The 23,960-nt window shown below is 41.3% G+C and overlaps 1 protein-coding gene across 2 annotated transcripts in view; it reads right to left on the reverse strand.

Moving 5' to 3' along the window:
- Positions 1-8,413: 8,413 nt before the first annotated feature.
- STK39 (serine/threonine kinase 39) overlaps positions 8,414-23,960 on the reverse strand; it is a 296,052-nt gene continuing 280,505 nt past the window's right edge. For both annotated transcript variants that reach the window (XM_040971673.1, XM_040971675.1), the window contains 2 exons: positions 18,118-18,182; positions 8,414-9,961 (listed from right to left, as the gene is read on the reverse strand). In XM_040971673.1, coding sequence (XP_040827607.1) covers positions 9,887-9,961; positions 18,118-18,182 — 140 coding nt within the window. In that variant the 3' untranslated portion in view covers positions 8,414-9,886. The remainder of the gene's footprint in view (positions 9,962-18,117; positions 18,183-23,960) is intronic.

Genomic DNA, 23,960 nt, shown 5'->3' on the forward strand with positions numbered 1-23,960 from the left:
AACAATGTGTCCTCTTCCTTACTCTAGACCAGGAGTAGGTGGCTTAATATTTTGGGACCACCTTAACTCTTAGGTAATTCATTTTGTAACTAGTAGCTTCAGAAACACAACCTCTGGGTCCACTGTGAAAATTGTCTGCTTTCTTATTTGCATGATCATTCTCCTTTAACAGTGAGGGAAGACCTTTCTGTATAGAAAATAAGAAATACAAAGCAATAAGTTAAAAGCCCGAGTTCTAAGAATTAGATCACCTGATCTTTACAATCTTGTGATTTGTTAAAAAACACGTCCAATGAGTCTAAATTTAAGGATGTATTAATTATGTATGATAATTAATTATTGCATAATTAGCATAAGTCATGTCCTATCCTTACACTTGTGAATAAAATAGATATGAAATCATCTTCATGACTTTGACCTCTTCACAAGTGTCACCTTTGATTGCTCAGGGTTGTCTGGATGGCTATGTTAACATGAAGACAAGAGTTGTGATTTATTAGATAGCAAGGAGGAAATGCAGTCTCCTTGTACAAATGGAACATAGACACTGAAGACATTCTTTCAAAAAGACAGCACAGAACTACTTTCTGCAACCCAAAAGGCCCCATCACAGTATCAAATCATTAAGTTGCTGATCTTTCTGGTGGAAGGCAGAGAGCTGCACAACACAGTGGATAGGAAGGATTTAGACCCAAAGGTGAGCTTCTGTGGTAGTGCATGAGTCAGTCAGTTTTCATTAGTGCACCTAGGAGATTTTGTTCATGAAAAGAAGAGGTCTATTTTGGCTCATGCCTTTGGGGAGTCCAAAGACAGGCATGCCTGTTTGATTTGACCAATTACTGAGGCCAGAGGTTAACAATCCTGGAGCAAATGTAAAGAAACTTGACATGATAAGCCAGGAAGTGAAGACAGTGATTGGGCGTCACTCAGATTTTAAACCCACCCTCAGTGGGCACTTCCAAGGCTGCTCACTGGTTTACATGGCTTCACCAGGCTTGCTTGGCACACTATTTGCAGCTTTCCTTGGCAGCTGCCTCATATTGCTGTTACCTCTAATTTTCTGGGGTTGTTGCACCTTGTTTGTGGGAAATGAACAGTAAAGTTCCAAGGAGTGCAAAAGTGAAAGTGAGTTTATCCTTGATAAGTGAATGAAGATCCCACATATTGGGGAGGGCCTTAGAGCTGGAACTATACTGGGCTGGGCTGGGGGTTTTGGATTGGCTCCCATCTCTGCTCAGGAAAGCTGGGAGGGGTCATAAATAAGTCCCCCCAGCTTTGTGTATTTGTGGGAAGGGTCAGTTGTTGGCTAATACCTTTTCCATGCCCTACACTCTTACCTTATGTCAGGATGCTCTTCTTCCTCCCTTTCTAAACCATGGCTTCTTTCATTTTTTTTCCTGGAGGGGTGAATTTGCCCAAATTCCACTCTTTAATCCTGCCTCAGTTTCCCTCTTTCTGCAGAGGGTCTGTAGCGCAGCTTCACTCACAGAGTCACAAGGCAACACTCCATCACAGTGGCTTCAGTCGTGCAGCCCAACCTTTCCTAGCCTCTGTAATTTTCCTTTTTAAAAAAATTTATTTGTATTGCAAAGTCAGATATACAGAGAGGAGGAGAGACAGAGAGAAAGATCTTTCGTCTAATGAATCTCCAACCCCTCCAAGTGACTGCAGTAGCCATTGCTCCACCGATCTAAAGCCAGGAGCCAGGAACTTCCTCCAGGTCTCCCCTACGGGTGCAGGGTCTCAAGGCTTTGGGCCGTCCTTGACTGTCTTCCCAGGCCACAGGCAGGGAGCTGGATGGGCAGCGGGGCTGCTGGGATTAGAACCAGCGTCTATATTGGCTCCTGATGCGTTCAAGGCGAGGACTTCAGCCGCTAGGCCACGCTGCCGGGTTCTGCAGTTTTCCTTTTACTTGCACTAAACTGCAGCAGTTTTTCTACTCCACTCTATTGTATCAAACTTGTCTGTTCTTTGCTCTTCTTCTGGCCAGGCTTGAATTTTCCAAATCATTTTGCTCTGCTACTTTTCATTCCCGATTCTCCCTGTAAAACTAAGAGTAATGAATAATACCTGCACTGCAACCTGAATGTTGCACTGCTTCGAAATCTCCACCACCAGGAAGCGCACCCGCTACACACCATAACTAGGTTAATCTTCCTCTCTCACCACCATCAACCTATAATAATGGGATTTAACCACAGCAGGTAGTAAAGAGTACCTAGGCAATACTACAAGGAGAAGTTCAGTTTTATTCCACATGCCATGAGAGTACCAGGAAGTTCATGAAAATGGCCTGATCTCTCCTAAGATTATGTAGTGATGGGTGAGCCGATTTTTTTTTTTTTTAACCCACAGTTAAGTATCATTCTCTGTTTTACAACTCCTTGGCTGATCTTTTCAGCAATTTGCTACTTAAAGTCTACTTATCTGTCAATCATTCTTAAATTCATTTTGCACAGCTGACTTTGGTGCTATCACATTCTTCTAATGCATTTAGTAGTTGTTGCAGCTTTGAAAGTCTGCCAATACAGAGGAGCAGCTGAAAATGGTACTAGCCTGCCAGACTGTCTTTTTTTCAGTCTGCCTGCAACCATAATTTGCAATTTTGATAGCCTGGATTCTTCGCTTATCTGACTGTAATCATTGGTTTCTAACAATATACTTCTCCCATTGCGGTTTTCTTCTCTTTTCTTTCCTTGCCAGTTAAATTATTGGATTTTCCAGTAAATGTTGAATAAAGGTCTATACCAACTCATTTAACATCTCCAAGCTTCATCTGAAACAACTCCCATGAAAATCTTACACTGTATTGGTGAACTGAAAGGCAATCTAAAAACATAATATAGTAGGGGGAAACAGATTTAATTGTCAGGTAATGTGGAATGGTAGAATCTAGACACATGTAAATTCAGATTCTGGTATTGCCATTTACTACTCTTTGACTGCTGATATGTTATTCAATCTCTGAATATCATTTACTTTATCTGTGATTTGGGCAAATTACAAACTTTTCTTGTGTAATTATAATAAGCACAAAAGCTGTAGCATATATGAAAAAGCACCGGTAACATGTAGGCAGTGTGGTTACTACTTTCAGTTATGTCAATTATCTCTTGATAATTTTAGTCAGTTGTTTTCTTCCTGGTTTTAGTCAGCTGATTGTTATAAACTATTCACCAAATGGAAATGACAGAAAGAGTAGGAGAAAACATCTGTTTTCCAGAGTTTTAGTTACGGTACTAATTCTAAGATGCAATAACTTTGCTGTGGTTGCCTCTGCCCACATGCGGCAGGGTAAGTGGGTGGGACCATTTGTCAGGTGCATTCTTCCTTATCAGTTTCTTCCTCAACATGCTCATTATCACAGTCTGATGCTTTCAACAGTGTGATGCCTACACGGTCTCCTTCCTGCTCACCTCATCCAACAGTTCTCTTTAATAGACTCCAGGAAGTCGGGAGTGGGAAGTGAAAAAAAGCATTATACTCTTCTCTCTTTAAAAAACTTCCGTTATGATGGTCTCTGCACAAATCTTGGGTAAAACAAAACATCCTAATTAGACGATTCACCAAAGAACAACTGTTACAGCTGAATGGCCAGAGCTGTTCAGTCAAGCAGCAACCATTTCATTCATTCCTCTACTCAATTAGGCCCCTGGAATGTTCCTGTTGGAAAGAAAGTTAATGATGAACTAACTAATGGCCCCGAATCTAAAATTGAGTACACTGAGACTTAGTGAAGGGAAATGGAATTGGAGACAGGTCACATAGCTAGCAGGAAAGCTTGAGCAGAGAGGGCAGGGTCTTTTGTTTTGTTTTTGGTTATCCATATAATTACCACAGAATGTACTCTTACTATCTTTATATTTAAGTTAGTTTTCTTAAAGGCTATTTAAAACAATTCTTCAGATGGAAACTATTCCTTCTCATACAAATATGTGTGAGTCTTTGGTCTTGGGGCAATAAATCAGCTCTATTGATTTGGAAGCAACATCACAACAGACTGATAAACGTGAAAGATAGCGAATAATGAAGTGCAAAGCAAGGGCAGCATGGACTTCCCAGCAGCAGCATTGCCAGAAATAACTCTGGGCACCACTTCCTTCCAGGCTCTGTACTCAATGTTCTATGAATAATTTTCTACCAAAAATTTGAAATTATCTACCCCAAGGTGTAGAAGTTTCAGGATCCAAGGAACCTGAATCTTTTCTTCGAAAGAGGCACCCAGGTGTAGCAGAAATGCTTTGGACTCAGAGCAACTTTGGTTCAAAGCCCCTCCACCACCTACCAACTGGCTAAACTTGGAAAATTTACTTAACATCCCTGGCATCTGAAACTCATTAGCTCTAAAAGGCAAACAATAAAACCCACTGCCTAAAGAAATAGTGAGGCTTACACAAAATAATACAGGAGAAGTTTGGGTTGAATGCCCAGCTCACAGCAAACTTTCAGTAAAATCTATCGGTGTTATAGCAGAGGGTTGTTTGATACCATGAGTAATGGCATTGGCTTTGGAACCGGATACATTTGTTGGGAAGATGATATTTATTAAGTGCTCATGTCATTACTCTCCCTTATCCCTGTGCTCCCAAATCTGCTTCTGTGGCAACCGATGTCATCATCATCAACAGGTTCTCCAGCTTGGCTAGTTGCCCATGTCCCAGGTATGTAATGACTTGGGAGTCCTGGCTGGGTGTAAATACTTTCTTGTAGTCCCGTCAGTAGTCAGCAGGTGAGTGCTTCAGTATACTTTTGCCCATTGCTGCAAATGAAGATGTGTCACTTGTACAAGGCTCCTAAGCTATTCTTTGGCCTATCAGAACGAGGGTCTGGTCTTCTGGGACTCCTATTCCTCAATCACACACCTATACATTCCAGTTTCTGCTTTCCTGTATTTCATTGGGCAGCTTAGTCTTCCTAAGCCTTACTCTTCTCATCTTTAAAGTGGGAGGAATGAAACTTTGCAAATGTAGCAGAGTAACCACTGCTTTTGGCACCAAATAACAATGAAATACAGTAAAAATGGACCAAAGCAGGGACCCTCAAGCTTTTTGGCATAACCAAATGAATGAAATGGAGCTTATTTACACTTGGTAAGTACAAATTTATAAGCAGGTCTTTCCAAAAGTTCATAGAAAATGTCATGAAAAAATAGGTTTATAGGGCCAGCATTGTGCTGTAACAGGTTAAGTCACAGCCTGTGATGCTGCTCCACTTTTGCTCCAACTCCTTGTCAATGCGTCTGAGAAAAACAGTGAAAGATGCCCCAAGTGCTTGGACCCCTGCCACCCATGTGGGAGATGCAGATGAAACTCCTGGCTTTGGCCTGGCCCAGCCCTGGTCATTGTAGTCATCTGGGAAGTAAACCTACATTTCCAATTAATAAATGTATGATAAGGAAAAAAAAAACACCCAAAAAAGCCAAAGGAAATACATGCAAAGATTTTTCCCAAAATGCATTTCCATGAACTTTTCAAAGATTCCTCATGGGTTTCATATTTTTTATGCAAAAAAATTATCTTTCAATTCCATTTTTCTTTGACCTTCTTCAGAGCATCCTTGTACCTTAGCACAGGCTGGGTCTGTGGATCAGATCCAGTAACGTACAGGACCAAGCTTCATGCAACACTTTAGAAGGGAACGGAGTGGTGACTCTGCCTTCAGGGTTCATTAGCAGGCCTGAGAGGGAGTGGCATACCAGCAGCCCTCACAGCTGGCGTCCACTGCCCTGCCAACCTCATTTAATCAGATTCGAGCATTTTCTTTTTCAAAATCTCTTAAAGTTTGGAGGAGGATGAGTTATGTGACAACTCACCCAAATGTACACAGCCTGATTTGGATCATGTGTATTTTGAACTTCGTATTATGCAATCCATACGAATACTGCTTGCCAGACTTGTTCAAATTGTTCATGTGGGTCAAGGCTTGGCTAGTGCGTGTGTATATAAAATTTATCTAAAGAATGGCAGTATCCTGCTTTTTCTGAATTATGGAGCCATTTGTGTACTGAACATTCTACCTAAACAAGCCAGTGTCATTGGAGGGAAGCCCTATGAAAGGAATCGTGCTTTCTCAAGCAAGTATTCCCGAGAAACTCACCATGGGAATACAACTGTTTCTTACTTTTCATCATGTTGTAGCACACTCAAGAATAGCGTAAAATTATAATTTTAATATCATTCATTGTCATTTGATGAACTGTGAGGTTAATTATAAGTCCTCACTAAGCTCTTTCACCTAATGACACTTGTTGGGTAGGATACAAATCATGTGGGTAGAAAACTGTGTGCATCTTTCTTAGCTATATGATCCTTGTTTACCTGGGGTCACTCCATTAAATCAACATCCATTGCTGTGGTGCTGGTTTGACACAAAACTTGTGTTAACAACCTGGACCATTTTAAATGGTGTGTTCATTTCAGTGGGGAGGAGTATCTCCTTTTTAATGATGCTTTGGTATGTTTAAAAATTTTTTCTTCCTTTTATCTGAAAGGCAGACACACACAGAAAGATATCTTCCATTTACTCGTTCATTGCTTAAACATTTGTAATAGCAAGGGATGGGCCCAGCAGAAGCCAGGAACCAGGATCCAATATGAGTGTCTCTGATGACCCAAATTCTTGAGTTGGCTGTTGCATTCCAGGAGGCATTGGCAGGAAACTGGAATCATACCCAGAGGTGGTATCTGAACTAGACACTCTTACAGGGTATGTGGAAGTCCCAAGCAGCATCTCAACAGCCACATCAAATGCCTGCCTGTTTGGAGTATGAATGATTAGTTATGTAGGGTGTTAATGAAGTCATTATCATCGTATGTTCAATGTATGCTCATAGAATCCACTCACTGTATTCACTTTGAACAATTTAGTCAAAGCAAAACAAGCCAAACCCAGAAAGCATTGTATCAACTTAAAGGAGACTTAAACAGATGGGCCAGTTTTGTGATGAAATGGGTAATATGGGTGCCAATTGACGTCCAGCTGTTCACTTCCATTCCAGCTCTCTACTAATGGCCTGGAAAAAGTAGCAAAAGATGATCCAAGTGCTCGGGCCCCTGGCACCCACGTGGGAAAAACAGATGAAGCTCCTGGCTTTAACCTGGCTTAGCCTCGGCCACTGCGGCCACTTGGGGAGTGAGTCAGGGAATGGAAGCTCTGTCTGTAACCATGACTTTCAAATAATAAATCAATCTTTAAAAAATCAAACTCATTACATTTGGATTTTTAGTTTATGCTAATACATAGCAGACACTGTTACTATAACATCACCTGTTTATGGCCAATGTTTCTCATAACTATCATCTTAAAATTAAATTTACAGGGGCAAGTATTTGGCACAGTGGTTTTTACAACACTTGGGATGCTCACATCCCACACTGAAGTGCCGGGGTCAAGTCCTGGCTCCGTCCATTTCCACCTTCCTGCTCCTGGGTACACGGGTGGGCAGCAGATGATGGCTCAAGTGTCTGTTCCAGCCACCCACATGGGAGACATTCATTGGAGTCTCCACCCTTAGTAGCTTACATTCCCATCAACAATGTAATCAGGAAGCAGGATAGCACTAATTTTGCTCTTGCTGAAGACTGTATTGGCTGTTTAGGGTGTTTTGTAGTTCCACAACTTTTTTTTCTATTTCTGTGAAAACCACAGTTATGCTATGGATTGCATCAGATTTGTAGATTGCTTTTGTAGACTGCAAAATAAGGTAATATGGTAGGAAGACTCCTCTCATCCAAATGTATGTATTCCCCTAACAATTATACTGTAGTCTAATGGTGAGTTTTTCTGCATTAATATTCATTTTGCAAACCAATTCTTACCATCTCAAACTTAATTTTTTCTACAGCTTTTAGAATAATTTTTATGCAACTTTTCTCGAATGCCATTAGGAAGGATCTGAGAATATAAGCAGATATTAAATACATATGGTGTGACATTTATTATCATGTTGCAAAGTTTTCCATTTAGTTATGTGCATTTTTACTTTCTACATGGAACTCAGGGTTTTGTTTTAACAAAAGAAAATGACAAGTCATGCAAAAGGGTTTTAAGGATGGGCTCTGTATGTCAGGTAAATGAAGACATGGGGTTCCAGCTCTGGAAGTGGTTCTGTAGAGGGCCTGGGATAAGTCACCTATGCACCCTGAACCCCAGCAGCCACACCTCTAGAATGAATGAAGCAGTGGTGAGGAACCACTCCCTCTTGTGCTCTGGCAGTCCTCTGGCTCCTACTCAGGTCTGTCTTAAGAGCGGGAATGTCTGCCTTCCTTCTTCCATTAAGCCAGTCCAACTCACATGTCAGGTTAGATTGTGACGGCAGTGATGCCCAATTTTTCTGCCTCTTATGAAAGTGCTAAACATTATTACAACCATGTAGACAATACCCAAAGGGGGGATGGAACACCATGACACCATGTCCTTGTGCAATACACTTTTATTGTCCTTTTTACCTTTGCAGTCATCTTTGAGTCTTCTTTGTGTAAACAACAGAATGGAATGAAATTACATGAAATTGTATGCAAATGGCTCTAGAACACCTTAACAGTTATGACAAGGCAATTATAAATAACTTTTTTTCTTAGTAATATATATTTGCTTTTTAAAGTACATTAAAGAGCTGCCGTATCTAGGGTTAGCTAGGAAAGAGCAATGGTACCAACCTGGGAGCCTATCTCCCTGGAAGCTCAGACTCCAACTGTGAAAACCCTAAGGTGCATCTAGATCCGTAACGTGTAGTCACGCAGAGGGCTACTTGGGTTCAAAGCATTTTATTCTTGAAACTGAACATCATTTCACCTTTCAGTCATTGCACGAAATCTTTTCCATTCCTTTCACTCCATCTGGATATTCTGCAGAATTTCAAGTAAAACTCAGATTCTGGTATTTTCAAGTTTTATCACCTTTAAGAATAACAAATCCTATCACGTAAGGACAGCCAAATCAGGGATGGGTATATAGTTAGCAATCTAACAAACTGGTAACGTTTTATACAGTTCTACATGGTTCCAATACAGCAAATCTTACATATACCACCTTATATAGAGGAAGTTTTAGATCTGAGACTATTTCAAAGGAAAACAGCCTCAGGCACATTCTTAATATGAAAGTTTGCAAGGCACCTCCCTCTCCCAAGAGACAATCAGAATTGTGGGTTGGTGTTTTGGTAAACAAACCAAAAAGAAGAAGCATCCGAGTTCTTAATTCAGTCATTTCAAAAATTAGAAATTACAAATACTCCAAAGATAGACCTGAAACTTCTTGTTTAGATAACAAGAGATTAACTGCAAGAAGCATATAATCAAAACTTTTCTTCTTATAGCTAAGGTGTATATGCATAAATATATGAAAAATAAAATTCACAGTCAGTTTTAAAACTAGAATTCAAGTTTGGCTAATAAATCTTAATTTTATAAGTATATTAATGTCTAGATACAACATAAAAGAGGCAGTACTGTCAGATGTACAATTAAGGTATTATGACAGAAGTAACAACAACGCAAAGAAGAAATAGGCTTCTGATAGAAAATTCCTTTTATCGCCAATAAATAGTACCACCTGAGAGTATTCAGATGCTTTTCACTTAAGGGATATCCTCATTGATGGCTAAGAATTGATTCAATAGCTTTGGGAAAAACACTAGCAAGAGTCGTGCAGCTGCGGCATTTGCTTGTTCTCATACTGTGGACTGCTAGAGAGTAAAGCAGAACTCAAGAGTGTTGTAGGTTTAAAAAAAAAAAAACAAATGATCCCATTTCACCGAAGCCAGCATCTTCACAATCTTCTGATTTTTGCTGGGGACTGGGGGGGTGAAGGGTAAGAGGGAGTGTGTAGGGAGCTGGGTGCGGCTGGCCAGGGCATAACAGATCAGGGTGATGTCGCTGGACATACATCAGCTGACGCTCAGCTGAGCAAAGCCGATCAGCTTCACTTCATCGGGAATCTCCGACCCGTCACAGCCGGAAGCCTGGAAAGGGAAAGAGAACTCCTCAGCGTGGGTTGGTCACCCTCAGGTCTTCAAAGCCTCCTTTGTGTGGTAGCAAGATCTAAGCCACGGCATGGCCTGAGACTGGGAGTCCTGGCTCCTCCACAAGTCCTGAACACTGGGATGACTGCTGGCTGCCAGTGATGCCAGCAATCTGGCCACTGCTAGCAAGCACAAGCAGAGGTGTGTGTGTGTGTTGTTGGTGGTGGTGGGTGGGTGGGTTGAGGGTTTATTATCCCTTAAAACCACATACCACACCCTGGCAGGTGAGCTTTAGAGCTGTCCAGAAAGCCTGTGACTTAAGAAAAAACATAAATGTTTCTCAACAAAATAAAGTTATTTTGAATGTACCTTCTAATTAAATCTTCTCAATACTAATTTGAAAAAGAATATTGCCGGACTCAGAACCCTAACCATGAAAGGACAGAAGATGGAACAAGTTAATCAACCACCTCAGCTATAGGTTGACAACAAAATACCAGGCAAATAAAGATGCTATGATGGACAATATCAATCAGTGGATTTTTCAACGACCTCATCATGTTTGGAGAGGTGAGATTGGTGAACTATCGAAACCGCTTGAGCGAGTATCTCAGAGCATGCCCCACATAAGGGACTTGGGGTGGGTGGGAAACCGGGTGGGGCTTCTCCCTCAATATGCCCCTTTACTTCAGATACATGAAGGAAACCATACGGAAATAATAATCTTATCCACTTTCCTCTAGTCCTTGAACCTTTTTACCCAAATTAACTATGTAAAGATTGTTAAAATAAAAAAATAATAAAGGAATATTATAAAAACAAGCAGAACCAATCTAAATGGTCATGCAGGAGCAATTTACTTTTTACCAAAATAATCTTCTGTAAAAAAACAAAAAAAAGAAACAAAAGAAGACAGCTGCCATCTAAATACCAGTGAGTAAGGAAAGGTAATACAATGGAATTATTTTCCATCACCAAAATTTAGCAGCATTGTAACATGTATTAGTCACCTGAATCCCATGTGGGAGCACCTGGGTTCAGGTCCTGGAGGTGCTCTCCATTCCCACTTCTTCTAATGTGTCCCCTGGAAGGTGGTAAGTGACAGCCTGCACCCACATGGGAGATCTGGGTGGAGTCTGTGGCCCGGGACTTCCACCTGGCACAACTTTGGCTGATGTAGTCATTTGGGGAGTGAATCAGTATGTGCAAGATCTGCTTCTACCTCTTTCAAATACATTTGGGTTTTTTTTGTTTGTTTGTTTTGTTTCATTTTGTTTTTAATCAGAAGGCACTGGAAGTAAGCCTTTATCCCTCAAATATCCCTCTGGTCCTAGTTCATTATTTCTATTTTTTTGTTACCTTGCACCCTTCCTTCCATCTGGTACTTCAGTCCACGCACTCACGCCATTCAGATCACCATTTTAAACTTTCTCTTAGAATGCACAGTTATCAGAGTTGGGCATTATATAAGACCAGAAGAGGAGAGGAAAGTCTGATGAATGACTGAGAACACACAATTAATTATAAAAGGACCACAGAAACCTTTAGTGGACCTAATTCCTGCCCAAATCTCATTTTTATAACAAGTAGTTGCCCATGGAAAATGATCCTATCAATGACCACAATTAACCTGCTTAACACTGCTTGCATTTAGAATGTTAAAAAAAAAAAAAAGCAGTGCATAACAACAGCTTTGTCAGCTCTAGCATTTTCTATCTAATAGGCAACCAGGACATTCCCTTGAATATGAAAAATAAAGGCAGTCATTAGCCTAAAGGGCAGGGATATTGGTCAGCATTTAAGAAGAGTGTCCTTCAAGTCTGTGTAATGGTACTTTACAGATGCCCGATGTTCAGAGAGACACAATTCTAATTGCTTGTGTTGGTGGGTACACTGGGAACAGCTAAGCTTCTTCCTTATCACTTTGAACAAAGTGGCCCAGACACAGAAGGTGTTCCAGCTGCTGTTTTGTCACGTGGTAGCCCAATATTCACCTGCATTTGAAAGTTGGCCAAAATGTGTACCAGGAAGTTGCAATGACTGGGAATAAAAACTGAACATTCTATAAGGGTTACAATGATTAGAAATGAAAGAAATGTATGAAATCCCTTCTCATAAAGAGTAATGAAAGTAAGAATTTACAATGAGCATGGGGTGACTGGATTCTGGTTAATTTAGATATAGTACATAGGGAGTCACTGCTGGGTCTGGGTGGCCCAACACCTGTCTTGTGCAGGTTCCCTGCCCATGTTGTTGGGCTCTGTTTGCTTCAAGGCACCTGGCCCTCCCGCCTCCACTACTCATGCCCTTTTTAACCAGAGCTGACTCTTGGCCTCTCCTGGCCTGCAAGTGACTAGGGCAATATGACAACGTCTCCAAAATTCATGGACAAGGAACCAAAAAGACCCTTACAAAGCAGCAAAGGGTCTCAAAGGACCCTTAAACTATTAAAAATTATGCACATGTTGATTATACTTATTAAATTGATAAATTATAACAGAAAATTCAAAATTTAAATGTTTTAACACTGTTAAAATAACAAAACAATGTTTAATACATCTTAAAATACAAAACATATTTGATGTAGTTCATAGCCATTGTACTTTTTAAAAAATACACTTATTTTTATTGGAAAGTCAGATATACAGAGAGAACGAGAGACAAAGATCTTCTGTCTGTTGATTCACTCCCCCTGTGGCTGCAAAGGCCAGTGTTCAGCTGATCTGAAGCCAAGAACCAGGAGCTCCTTTAGGTCTCCCATGCAGATGCAGGGTTCCAAAGGTTTGGGCCATCCTCAACTGTTTTCCTAGGCCATAAACAGGGAGCCGAATGGGAAGTGGGGCAGCTGGGACACTAACTGGTGCCCATAAGGGATCCTGGCGTGTGCAAGGCGAGGACTTTAGCCACTAGGCTACTGTGACAGGCCCTGTACTTACTTTTAAAAATGACAGCTGAGGATCTTACATTGTGCTGTAGTGGCTCAAGCTGCTACTTGCAAGGCTGGCATCTCATCCTGGAACACATGTTTGAGTCCAGTCTGCTCTATTTCCAATACAGCTTCCTACAAAGTGCTTTGGGAAAGCAGCAGAAGATGGCCCAAGTGCTTGGGACGCTGCAACCCATGTTATAATTCCAGGATGGAGTTCCTGGCATCTGTCTTTAGCCTTGCTTGTACCTGGTTGTCGTAGCTATTTCAGGAGTAAACCAACATACAGAAAATACGTTTCTCCCTCTCTGTCTCTTCCCTTCACTCTGTCACTCCATCTTTCAAATTTGCTTTTAAAGCAAATTTGGTTTGTAAAAAAAAAAAATACTTATTTACTAACTCAAGCCTAACAACAATAAGCTCATTATATATGCTAGAACAGTCTTTGTGAAAGATAACCAGCTCTCATAGCATCAAAAACAAAAATAAAAGACTGGCAGGATAGCCATTGCTTTACATCTTTTGCAAACTTCTTTGATGTCAATGCAATGCTTTGCTTTGTTTTCCTTGAAGTACATGAAGAAAATGCAGCCTTACACAAATGTATGATTGGAAAGGGCAAAGGTATTTGAATAGCCTTTGCAGAAAGTTGTGGATTTCATTTGTTAACAAATAAACCCAAGGGAGAGTATCTTGAAAGCTACTCTCAATGTGGAATTTGAAAATGGGACACTGAATTTTTCATACACACTAATCTGTCTGTACTGTGAATGGATATCTAACCCATGCATCATAATAAATCATCATTGTGCTATGCAGATCTTCTAAATGTTATTATTTCAGCATGCAATATGTATTATCATTAGATAACATCAACAATTCACGTTGCTGTAACCCCAGTCAGGGGGAACTGTCATACTAGCAACAGAAGATACAGGCTTTCCAAAATCCTACTTTGGCTTGACAGCTCCAATTTATTATTGACAATAAATATGGGCATTGCTTTCCCTTCAGTGTAAGCCTTACTTTGTTTAAGTTTTTAAAAAGCCTGCTAAATATCCACATCATTACCAATAATTTGTCAGTTTTCTTCCAACTAAAAGTGATGTTCCTAGGCTAGCTTAAGCCTGTGGTTTCAGCGTCCTATATGTGTTCTTGTTGGTGTCCCAGCTCCACTTATGATCCAGCTTTCTGCTAATGGTTGGGGAAAAGCAATGGAAGATGGATCAAGTGTTTAAGTCCCAATTACTCATTAGGCAAACATGGAAAATCCTTGTTCCTGGCTTGGGCCCTGCTCAGCCCTGGCCACTGTAGTCATCTAGGGAGTAAACTGGAGGATAAAAGGGCTCTCTCTGTAACTTTTGCAAAATAAATAAATCCATTTTTTAAAAAACTTGAACATTTTAAAAGGTATAGTTCCCCAATATTGGGATTATTGAAATATTATTTTAGTCTGATGTACAAGTGATTCCCACTTCATCACATGGTATATATAACAGAAGCGGCCTCATGTTGAAATTTAATAAAATCGAAGTTTCCTATCACTAGGAAAATTCCTAAGGAAAACTGGATTTAATTTATGCAGCGAATGAGTGAGATACGAGGGCTTTAAAGAACTTGCTGTTAGAGCACTAATTTATCCTGATATCATTTTTATGTGGCTTTTACACCTCTTGGTCAAAAAAGGTGAATTAATCTCAACATTATGATGAAACATAATTAATCCCAGCAATATAATGAAAACATTTCAACATCCAGGATTCCTTGAAAGGAATCCTCATGGAACTTCAGCAGTTCAAGACTTATAGTTATAATCTACAGCTCCAAATGAAGGATCTCAGAACATACCACCCCAAGTTTGCCTCTCTGGCATGTTGATGGAGGAGTTAAAGATCCTTAAGAATCAAAGAAGTAAACAAACAAACAACAGCAGGTGCAGGAAGTGCACTTAGACCTCCCTGAATAAAAGATAAAACTCCTATATAGCATCTTCACAGCACCTGGGAGAATGATATTCTTCCCAACAGATACGGGGAAGCAGCACCAAGAGACACTTGTCTATAAACCTCACCAAGCTACCACTTCCTTGTTACAGTTTCACTACCTATTACTTTCTGTCCTTTTAATATCTAAGTGTTTGGGGCAAAGTTGTGATATAGTGGGTAAAGCCACTGCCTGTGACACTGGCATCCCCATATGAATATTAGTGCAAATCTTGGCTGTTCCACTTTCTATCCATCTCCTTGCTGATGGCCTGGAAAAGCAGCACAAAATGACCCATGTGCTTGGGCCCCTGCCATCCATGTGGGTGACCCAGAAGAAGCTCCTGGCTTCTGTCCGGTCCAACCAACCAGGGAAGACATCCTTATTCTATCTATTTGTCAAGTGAAATGAAAGATCTTATAGGACAAGGAAAAAAGTACATGCACTTCATGAAAAACCAAACCCTACCTCTGCAGGGTATAGTTTTTCTTGTTCTGGAACATATACAAAGTATGGACTGACCCTAGATTTTCTAACTGTGGTGGGAGGGGATGAAAGAGGCTGGGTACTGAGTGAACCATCAGCAAAGCAGAACGCTTCCTGCTTCTCATCCTTGGCTAAGCACAGGAGTGCTTGCAAAACCTGGCAATTAAACCTGGACACCTGCCATGGGACTAGGCATCTTGTCTTTAAAGCATCCCCAATACCGCCCCAACCCCCGCCCTCCTGCCGAGTGAAAGCTGGGTGTGGAATAAAGAACCTCAGAACCAGAAATTTCCAGGCCCCTCACATTCTCCTCTGGAAAGCAATGAAAGCGCTGAGATTACAATCATGATAAACAGCCAAGAGATAAAAGAACTGTGCACAGTAGCAGCTTATGAGGACAAATGCTGCTGAAATGCTTTGATCTTTTATTCTTCAATAGCATCACCAAATTGATAAATGACAGCAAACATACTTGGATCTCTATGGTTTTATGAGGATGTTAGTGTCCTACAGTAGAGTCAGCCAAAAATCAGTTTAAATTTAGCTTTATCAAGCGGGTCTCAGAGAGGCTGGCAGCTGTTAGCAAAGAAACCCTCCTGATTTTAACCTGGGATGAATGAAAAGTTAAAGAAATGGGTCACTACAGTACTTGAGTTAACACTGGTGTTTCTTCTAGGGTAGGAGAGAAATCTGTCAAATTTCATTTAGTGAGAACACCACACCACTGCTACTACATCAAGCAATAATGGGAGGAAAACATGTACAAACTTGCTTCTGGGACTCTCCTGTGCTGGACAAGCCAATATTACTCCATCTGCTTAAGGTACAAAGGAAATTCTGTCTGAGCCCATCACCATGTCTCCACGTAGGCAGAAGGGCAAATCCATTAAGGAATGGAAAAGCTGGGAAATGATAGGGCTGCAGGGTCAGGCCTTGCAGAAGGGGACAGATGCTCATGGGTGGGTATTGAGGTCAGAGTTGAATTCACAGTCTCCACTGTGTGATCCTGGGCAGGTTAACCACATGCAGCCTCAGGATTCACAAGAGACAAGAAATGAGACACAAAGCCAAGACAGAGCTCTAACACAGAGGTCTGACTTGGGTGAGCTTTGTTAGCCATGGTCAAAGGTGTTGGTGGTTAGAGGACACTGGGACATTTTGGAATTGTAAGAGGAGGACTCTGACTATAGCCACAGGGTGGTACACAGAACCAGACATGGGCATGTGGGTGGCAGAAAGCCAGGTTCTGAAGATTCTCCTGGGAACACAGGTGGGCAGGACAGAATGAGAATCCAGGGAAACACAGGGACTGCTCAGAGCAGGAGATGAGGGAGGTCTCCATAACATTTTTACTGTTTACCTGGAGATAATATAACTGCTGCTTTTACAAATCCTCCAGAAGTAGCAAAAAGGCTAGGGTTATTTCTCTAGTTTTATAAAAGCAAATTTTGAGACACAGGAAAATTTTCAAACTCTTCTTTCTGTTTACATATTCAATGCTGGCAAAGTATTCTGGAGGTGGTATTTAAAAATGGATAAAGGTCTATTTTCATCAGCTTGAAAGGTGACCTGAGGTCACTTTTCCTCATCATTCTACTTTCATGTCAATGACACATGTTTGCAACTGTAGGCAAATTAGCAACACAGCAGAGATGGCAGGGTAGGCCCAAACCTGAAGACACATTTTGTCATTTGTTAATCCAGCACTTCAGTGTCTCATAAAATACTTTTTTTTTTTTAAGGAAAAAACCAAAACATTTTCCCCAGTACATCCTGTGGAAATCTTTGTATTTTTCTTTTGCCACACAGGCTATCTAATCTAAAATTATACAGGAAGATCTGAAAAGTTCATTAGCACTGGGCTCACATTTACCATAACTCATCACTTAGCATTTTAGGTGACACACATTTTCCATTTAATTTTCACAAGAAATTTTTTAAAAAGGCAGATTGTCAATATATGTTGTACACAGCCTAATGTTGGTCATCTGTATCTTAAATTGCTTGTGACATTCTGACTGGCCCTTGTTAAGAATAATCTATAATTGTAAAATCAGCCACTTGCCAGGCCTTAATGTATAGTTTGCTACAACTTTCAGGGAAACAACCACTGTTGGTGATGCCTGTCTCTCCATCTCCAGATAATGCCAGCATTTCTTGACTTCGCAATGACCCCAGAAAGCCTAATAAACTGTATCTCCATGCTTAAAAACCTACTGGTGCAGCAAAATGACTGAGTGATGCCTTCTCTATACAAACCTGTTACTGTGATTTAAAAAGTGGCGGAAGAATGTTGTCTCTGTTGACTAGCCTTTGGTGAGCTGTGCTACAATCACTTCTGATTACCCATTTTTACAGCAATCAGTCTTCATTTTAAAAAGGTACAATCCCTTGGCTTTCCACCTCTGCAGAGGTACTGCTTTGAATCCAGCTGAATTCTGTCTACATGGGACAAGTTTTCGTACAAACTGGAATCAAAATAGTGAGTAGAGGCATCGAGGTTCCCCAAATGGCCACTCTTTATCAATGACACGATAACAAAAGAACAATGTGGTGCTTGCAGAACAGGAAGTTGCCAGTTATGATCAGAAAATGTTCCCAAATGTTGCAGAGGCAAATGACAAGGAGGGGAGGGGAATTGATCCCCAAAGAAAACAACAGCAACAACACAATCACACAGCAGGCCATTACACACTGTCATTACTCCTTTCTTGCACAGCATGGCAAAAAATTGCCTTCCCTTTCGTAACTTTCCACTTACCAACTTAAATGTCAATGTTTTTAAAGCTTTGGGATCATCTACAATCTTCTGTAAGTTAGCAGCCACTGTTAAAAAAAAAACAAACATGCAGAAAATGTGTCCGGATTATTTCCAATAACACTGGATTTTCACATCAATGATTCAGAAAATTTGACTAATGATGCAATAAACTGCAGAACCATTTCTCTCACAGATATTACCAAGTCCATATAAATGACCAAATTACTCTCATGCAGATATTTTTCTACTACAATTTATATCATTTCAGCAATCTTGTATCTATGTGAATCTGAATTAATCACTCCACATCAACCTCACATTTCATGTAATAAAATTCAAAATTACTTGCTAACAGAAAGTAGAAATGACAGATGAGCCCAGCGATTCCACCAGTTGGTTTTTGTGAACGCTCATTATGAAGAGATTTATTAGCCAGGAGAGGGCAGCACAAAACAAAGAAGAGCAGTGCGGGTGGGAAAAACTATCCTGGGAAGCAATAGGTCAGCACATTTGAACTCTTGTCTTATAAATTTCACTCAGTTCTCTGTACCGACTTTTATCAATACAATAAAATGCAATAGAGTAACCTCTACACTCGCGTGGATGCTCTAATGCTTTCAGAGCACAGCAATCTATCAAATCAATGAGGTGATGATACCTTGAACAACACCGCGCCACAGTGACTGCCCAGGACTGGCAAGAGGGCACCAAAGGTGGCCTGAGACCAGGGGCCTCTCCTCTTCTCCAGGGCATTGTCACACACTGGACACTCTAGTAGAGAACTCACCTTTTCTTGCTGACTCCTCTGACTTAGGATATTGGTCATGATCACAATGAATTGAAAGGAAAAAGGGGGTGATGGGGGTAGGCAATGCTGGAAATTTAAAAATTTTGCTCTTCTGATATCCACATTTTGAGGATAAACTATTGTGGGTCAAGTAAAGGGCTGGTGATGAGGGGAAATCATTGAGGAAATTAAGGGAGTAGGCTTTCTTTGTAATGAGGGAAATCATCTACTGCTTCAGGGATCTAAGATATTATCCTGATTTTTAAAAAATATATTTGAAAGTCAAGAGTTACAGAGAGAAGGAGGGGAAAAAGGAGAAAGAGAAAATCTTTAATCATCTGGCTCTTCTAATGGTCTCAAGGGCTAGTGCTGGGCCATGTGGAAGCCAGAAGCTAGGAACTTCCTCCGGGTCTCCCATGTGGATGGTAAGGCCCCAAGAGGCTTTGGCCATTTTCCATCGCCTTTCCCAGGCCATTAGCAGGGAGCTGAATAGGAACTGGAGCAGCAGGACACAAAGCAGTTGCCATATGGGATGCCAGTGTCACAGGTAGTGGCTTTACCAGCCACAACAATGACTAAATTATCTGATTTTTTTTTAAAGAAATTTTTGAGGAAGCAGTGTACATATAAATATGGCGAGAAAAGTGTTTCAAGTAAAAGCTAATCTGCAGATGTTATTTTCCTGTAAGTTTGACTGATAACCTCAATAACACGGATTCTCTGTAGATTAGTTCATTTCATTGAATCTATCAGTTACAGAGCAGGAAAAATGAAAATTATATATCTGATACAGCCCTCTTCCTTCACGAACCTTAATTATAAGCATCATGTTATCTTCAATTTGTGGCCCCAACACTTCCATCTCAGCAACCTGCACAGCTTCACTTTTGCCAATGTTCCCTGTGCTGCTCATCTTTTTCTCCTTTCTTTTTTGTCCACAGAAGCAAGCACACACACACACACATCGGGTATATCCTAAGCTGCCAACCATAGGGTGGCTAACACCTCTAAGCTGCTTTTGGTCTTTCAACAATTTCCTGAACGTATTTTTGATATTAAGAGCACCCACTAATTGCTGACCGCCCCCTCCCCCGGAAAAAAGCCATTGGCTGCTGCAGTCAAAAGCTCAGCTGTGAAATTCTGTCCACCAAAGCCGGCATTGATCATGTCAGGACACTCTGACTATATGCAAATTACAGCAACTGAATACAGTCCTCATTTTCTTAAAGCATCAAGTGTTCTAATAGTTGATCTGATTTGTGCTGATTTCACAAGTGGTCATAAAGGCTTCCTGTGAATCTGAGTCCTTTCATTAGAGTCTCGGTTAATGAGGATGATTGACTGCCTTGTTCTGGGTCATCTACTTCCAGGCTGCTCTCTAATGTTCAGCCAAGAGCAGAGCTCTGCTCTGCAGTAATTCACAAACTGGCTCTCTGGTGTATGTGCATGCTCCAGGGGACAGTTTCCAGGGAACAGGCTCAGCAAGTTTAGACTGGAGAGAACCAGGCTGAACCATGGCATCTCCAACAATCACCCTAGGAACCTTCTCCACCGGTTATGAAACTCACACCTCTGGGACATTTGAAATTCAAATTCTGTCTTTAGGGCTCAAAGCAAAAATAGCAAAACTGGCCACTTACCTGATTACTGATTCCAGCTGCTGGGCTTATTTTCAATTTGGTTGATTCTAATTTGTTGTAAAGTGCTATGAAACACCTTCATTTAACTGACATCACATAAAACTCAGGGTGATGCTAATTTCTCTTCCAGGAGCACTGCTCATTAAAAAGATGGGTGTCACTGTTTCCTCCCTTCTCCTACTTGTGCACCTGGATTTCAAAAATAAAAACGCTCCTGACCTGGAACGTGACTTGAGGAGAATCAGACAGGCAGGCCTGGTGCTACACAAGACTTTCTCAAGTCTGGCCTGAGAACCTCAGCCTTGTGTGTTCAGCTTTGCTGGAGTCTAAAACATATGGGGCTCTTGAAGACTGCTTCTTGGTGGCCATCACTCTATTTTGAAATCTTGCCTGGCTTTCCCAGATAAAACTTTGTTTTCTTTTTCTTAGCGCAAAAAACCCATGCTGTATTCTTTGTGCTTGCCCCTTTCCTCCTCCCGCCATCTTTGGTCCCATGACAGGTCTGGCTCATTTGATCAGGGGCTCATTGAGACCCAGTAGACTGCTGGCCTCCAGTCCTACCGCTGGGGCTACATCTAGTACCTCTGCATGAAAAATCTATTACTTGTTATTTTTGTTTCCCTATATCACACTTTAAGCCTGAATGCCTGTTAAAGCCAGACATTTCCATTTACTTTGCTGGAATAATATTTGGCCTAAGGTATGGCAAGGATGGTGCTTTTATGGAATGTAATAATATCATTAACAGCCACACGGCAATGATGCGGATGCTTGGTGGCTCCCTGCATGTACCCAGAGAAGGAAATAATACCGTCCTGAGGGTAATCTGTCAGAGCCAAGGCCACGGAGCTAACAGCTCTTTGGCAAATGAAGTTGGGTGTTCTTGTCTATAAATTCCTCACACTACTCAGATTCTCCACATTTTGACAGAACAGTTATATAATGACTATTTACAGCCTGTGCTTGTGTTCCAAATAATTTTTCCAAAGGTGTACTTTTCTTCAGGTACCAGCTTCTTGCACAATAATCTCATTTAGTACTGATAAATGATAATTTAATTCATTTAGTATGTGCTACTCTCAGACAAAAGCTGTAGGAGAGAAGAAGCAAAGTACATTCAATTTGATGTACTTCCAATGGTAAGAAGTTCTACAATCAGAGTCCAGCACAGGAACCTAGTGGTTAAAGTCCTCACCTTGCATGCACCGGGATCCCAAATGGGCACTGGTTTGTGTCCCAGCTTCCCCATTTCCCTTCCAGCTCCCTGCTTGTGGCCTGGGAAAGCAGTCAAGGACAACCTAAAGCCTTGGGGCCTTGCACCTGGGTGGAGACCTGGAAAAAACTGCTGGCTCCTTCCTTTGGATCAGCTCAGCCCAATTTTGGCCATTACGGCCACTTGGGGAGTGAATCAGCAGATGGAAAATCTTTCTCTCTGTCCCTCCTTCTCTCTGTATATCTGACTTCCCAATAAAAATAAATAAATCTTTTTTGAAGAAAAAAGAGAAGTTCTGCAATGAGATAACACCATGGACTTCGGTTACCTGCCAAGGTGATGATTATTTATAACCACATTCTTAATATCTACTCTCATTGTACTGATTCCACAAAGGCAACAACGGAACTGGCAAAGAAAGACAAAGCCAAGAAAGGAGATGATGGGATGAAAAGTGATGGCTAATGAAAGATTCATGTGAGAGAAACATCAGAGACCCTCTACAACTCTCCCCGAACTCATGGGCTCCTATCTTCATGAGATGCATGGGAGACTGGAGGATAGCAGGGCACCAGAACCTGAATTTCTAAGTCAGAATTCATGAGTTCAAATTCTGCTCCCTCTTTAAAGTTTTAGCACCACTGCCTTCCCTGTATTCAGGCAGGTTTCCTGAGCGTGTCTGAGTGCCTGTGCGAAACACTCATAATGATGGCACCTGTCTTGACAGAGTTGTGCTAAGGACTGAGTTTATATACCTAAAGTACTTGGCATAGTGCTTGCTAGACAGCATGTGGTTAATAATTATTGGTTTATGATCACTGCCCTGGACAAGCACAGTACTTCAACTGATTTCCATGCCTTCGGTATTCTCACAGCTTCTCATAATTGTTTAACTGTTCCCATCAGCTGCAGATGGATCTGATGTTTCAATATGGTCTGGTCTCAATCAACCTCAACAATGTATGCTGCCATTTCCTATTCTGAGTCTTCCCGGGGTGGACTCTACGAGTCTGTGCTCCTCTAGGAAGCTTACCCTAACTTCTTAGCCTTTCATACCAAAAAAAAATCTCCCATCCAAGTACTAACCAGGCCTGAACCTGCTTAGCTTCGAGATCAGATGAGATTGGGCACATTCAGGGTGGTATGACTGTAGACACTAAAGCAATCTAGTACGCTCTGCTCCACCAGAACTAAGCCCTTTGATAATCCAGGAAAAACCATATCCATTGTTATAGAGCATGTGTTTGTTAAGTGAGTCAACATTTACAGGAAATTAATGATGTTTTATAACATCTACCACTTCTTTCCTAGTGACGTCCTGGGCAGCTCTCCTGATTCATATCATGTCCCCTCAACTGCCCAGCTTCCCCCAGCAGTGGGGTGCACCTTGTAAGATGCAGTGAGATCCCATGACTCTTCTATTCTATTCCAAGCCCTCTGATGGTTCCCCAATTCGGTGTGGAAACCATTTCTCTGCCGAGCCATCAGAACTCGCCTACCCTGCTCCATCTCTGATCTTACCATTCTCCCATCTCTCCCTCACTGCTCTGGCTCCAACCTCAGCAGCCTTGGGGCTCATGTTGACTCTGGAGCATCCAGAGCTGAGCACCTCTGCACCTGCCCATCCTTCTGCAGGAAGTGTTCCTCTCCCTCACCCCCAGCACCACCTCCTTCTCTTTCTTTCATTTTCTGCTCAAATGTCTACAGCTGCTCTACACTATACTGCCCTCTCTGTATCTTTATCCAGAATTTTTTTTTTCATAGCATTTATCACCACCTGACAAGCTTTATATGTAAGCCCTGCCTCCACTGTCATATGCCCAGCACCTATGCTCCAATGAGTCAAGGAACTTGACCTGCCTCTTTCATGGTCACGATCCCAGCCCTGGCAGTGAGGCAGTGTTAACCAGCATTGAATGCATGCAAATACAAGGGAATAGATGAATCTCTAGGTCACTGGCACTGACCTCAACTTCTGGCACACTACAGTATGTACATTTACTATCAACCCTCTTTCTAGGAACATGGGGACAAAACTGACATAGAATTCAGATTGTTGCAAGACACTAAAAATTTAAGGCTAACAGCCTCAGACAAAATAATTATTCATCCTTTATAAGAATTTCTACAAATCTGTCAGATCATCAATTAGCCCCCTTTGTTTTCTAAAAGCCAATAAATTAACTCTTGACTCACTCAAATG

Source organism: Ochotona curzoniae, unplaced genomic scaffold, assembly GCF_017591425.1.
Source record: "Ochotona curzoniae isolate NIBS_2020 unplaced genomic scaffold, NIBS_Ocur_1.0 contig_2210, whole genome shotgun sequence".
Classification (NCBI taxonomy): domain Eukaryota; kingdom Metazoa; phylum Chordata; class Mammalia; order Lagomorpha; family Ochotonidae; genus Ochotona; species Ochotona curzoniae.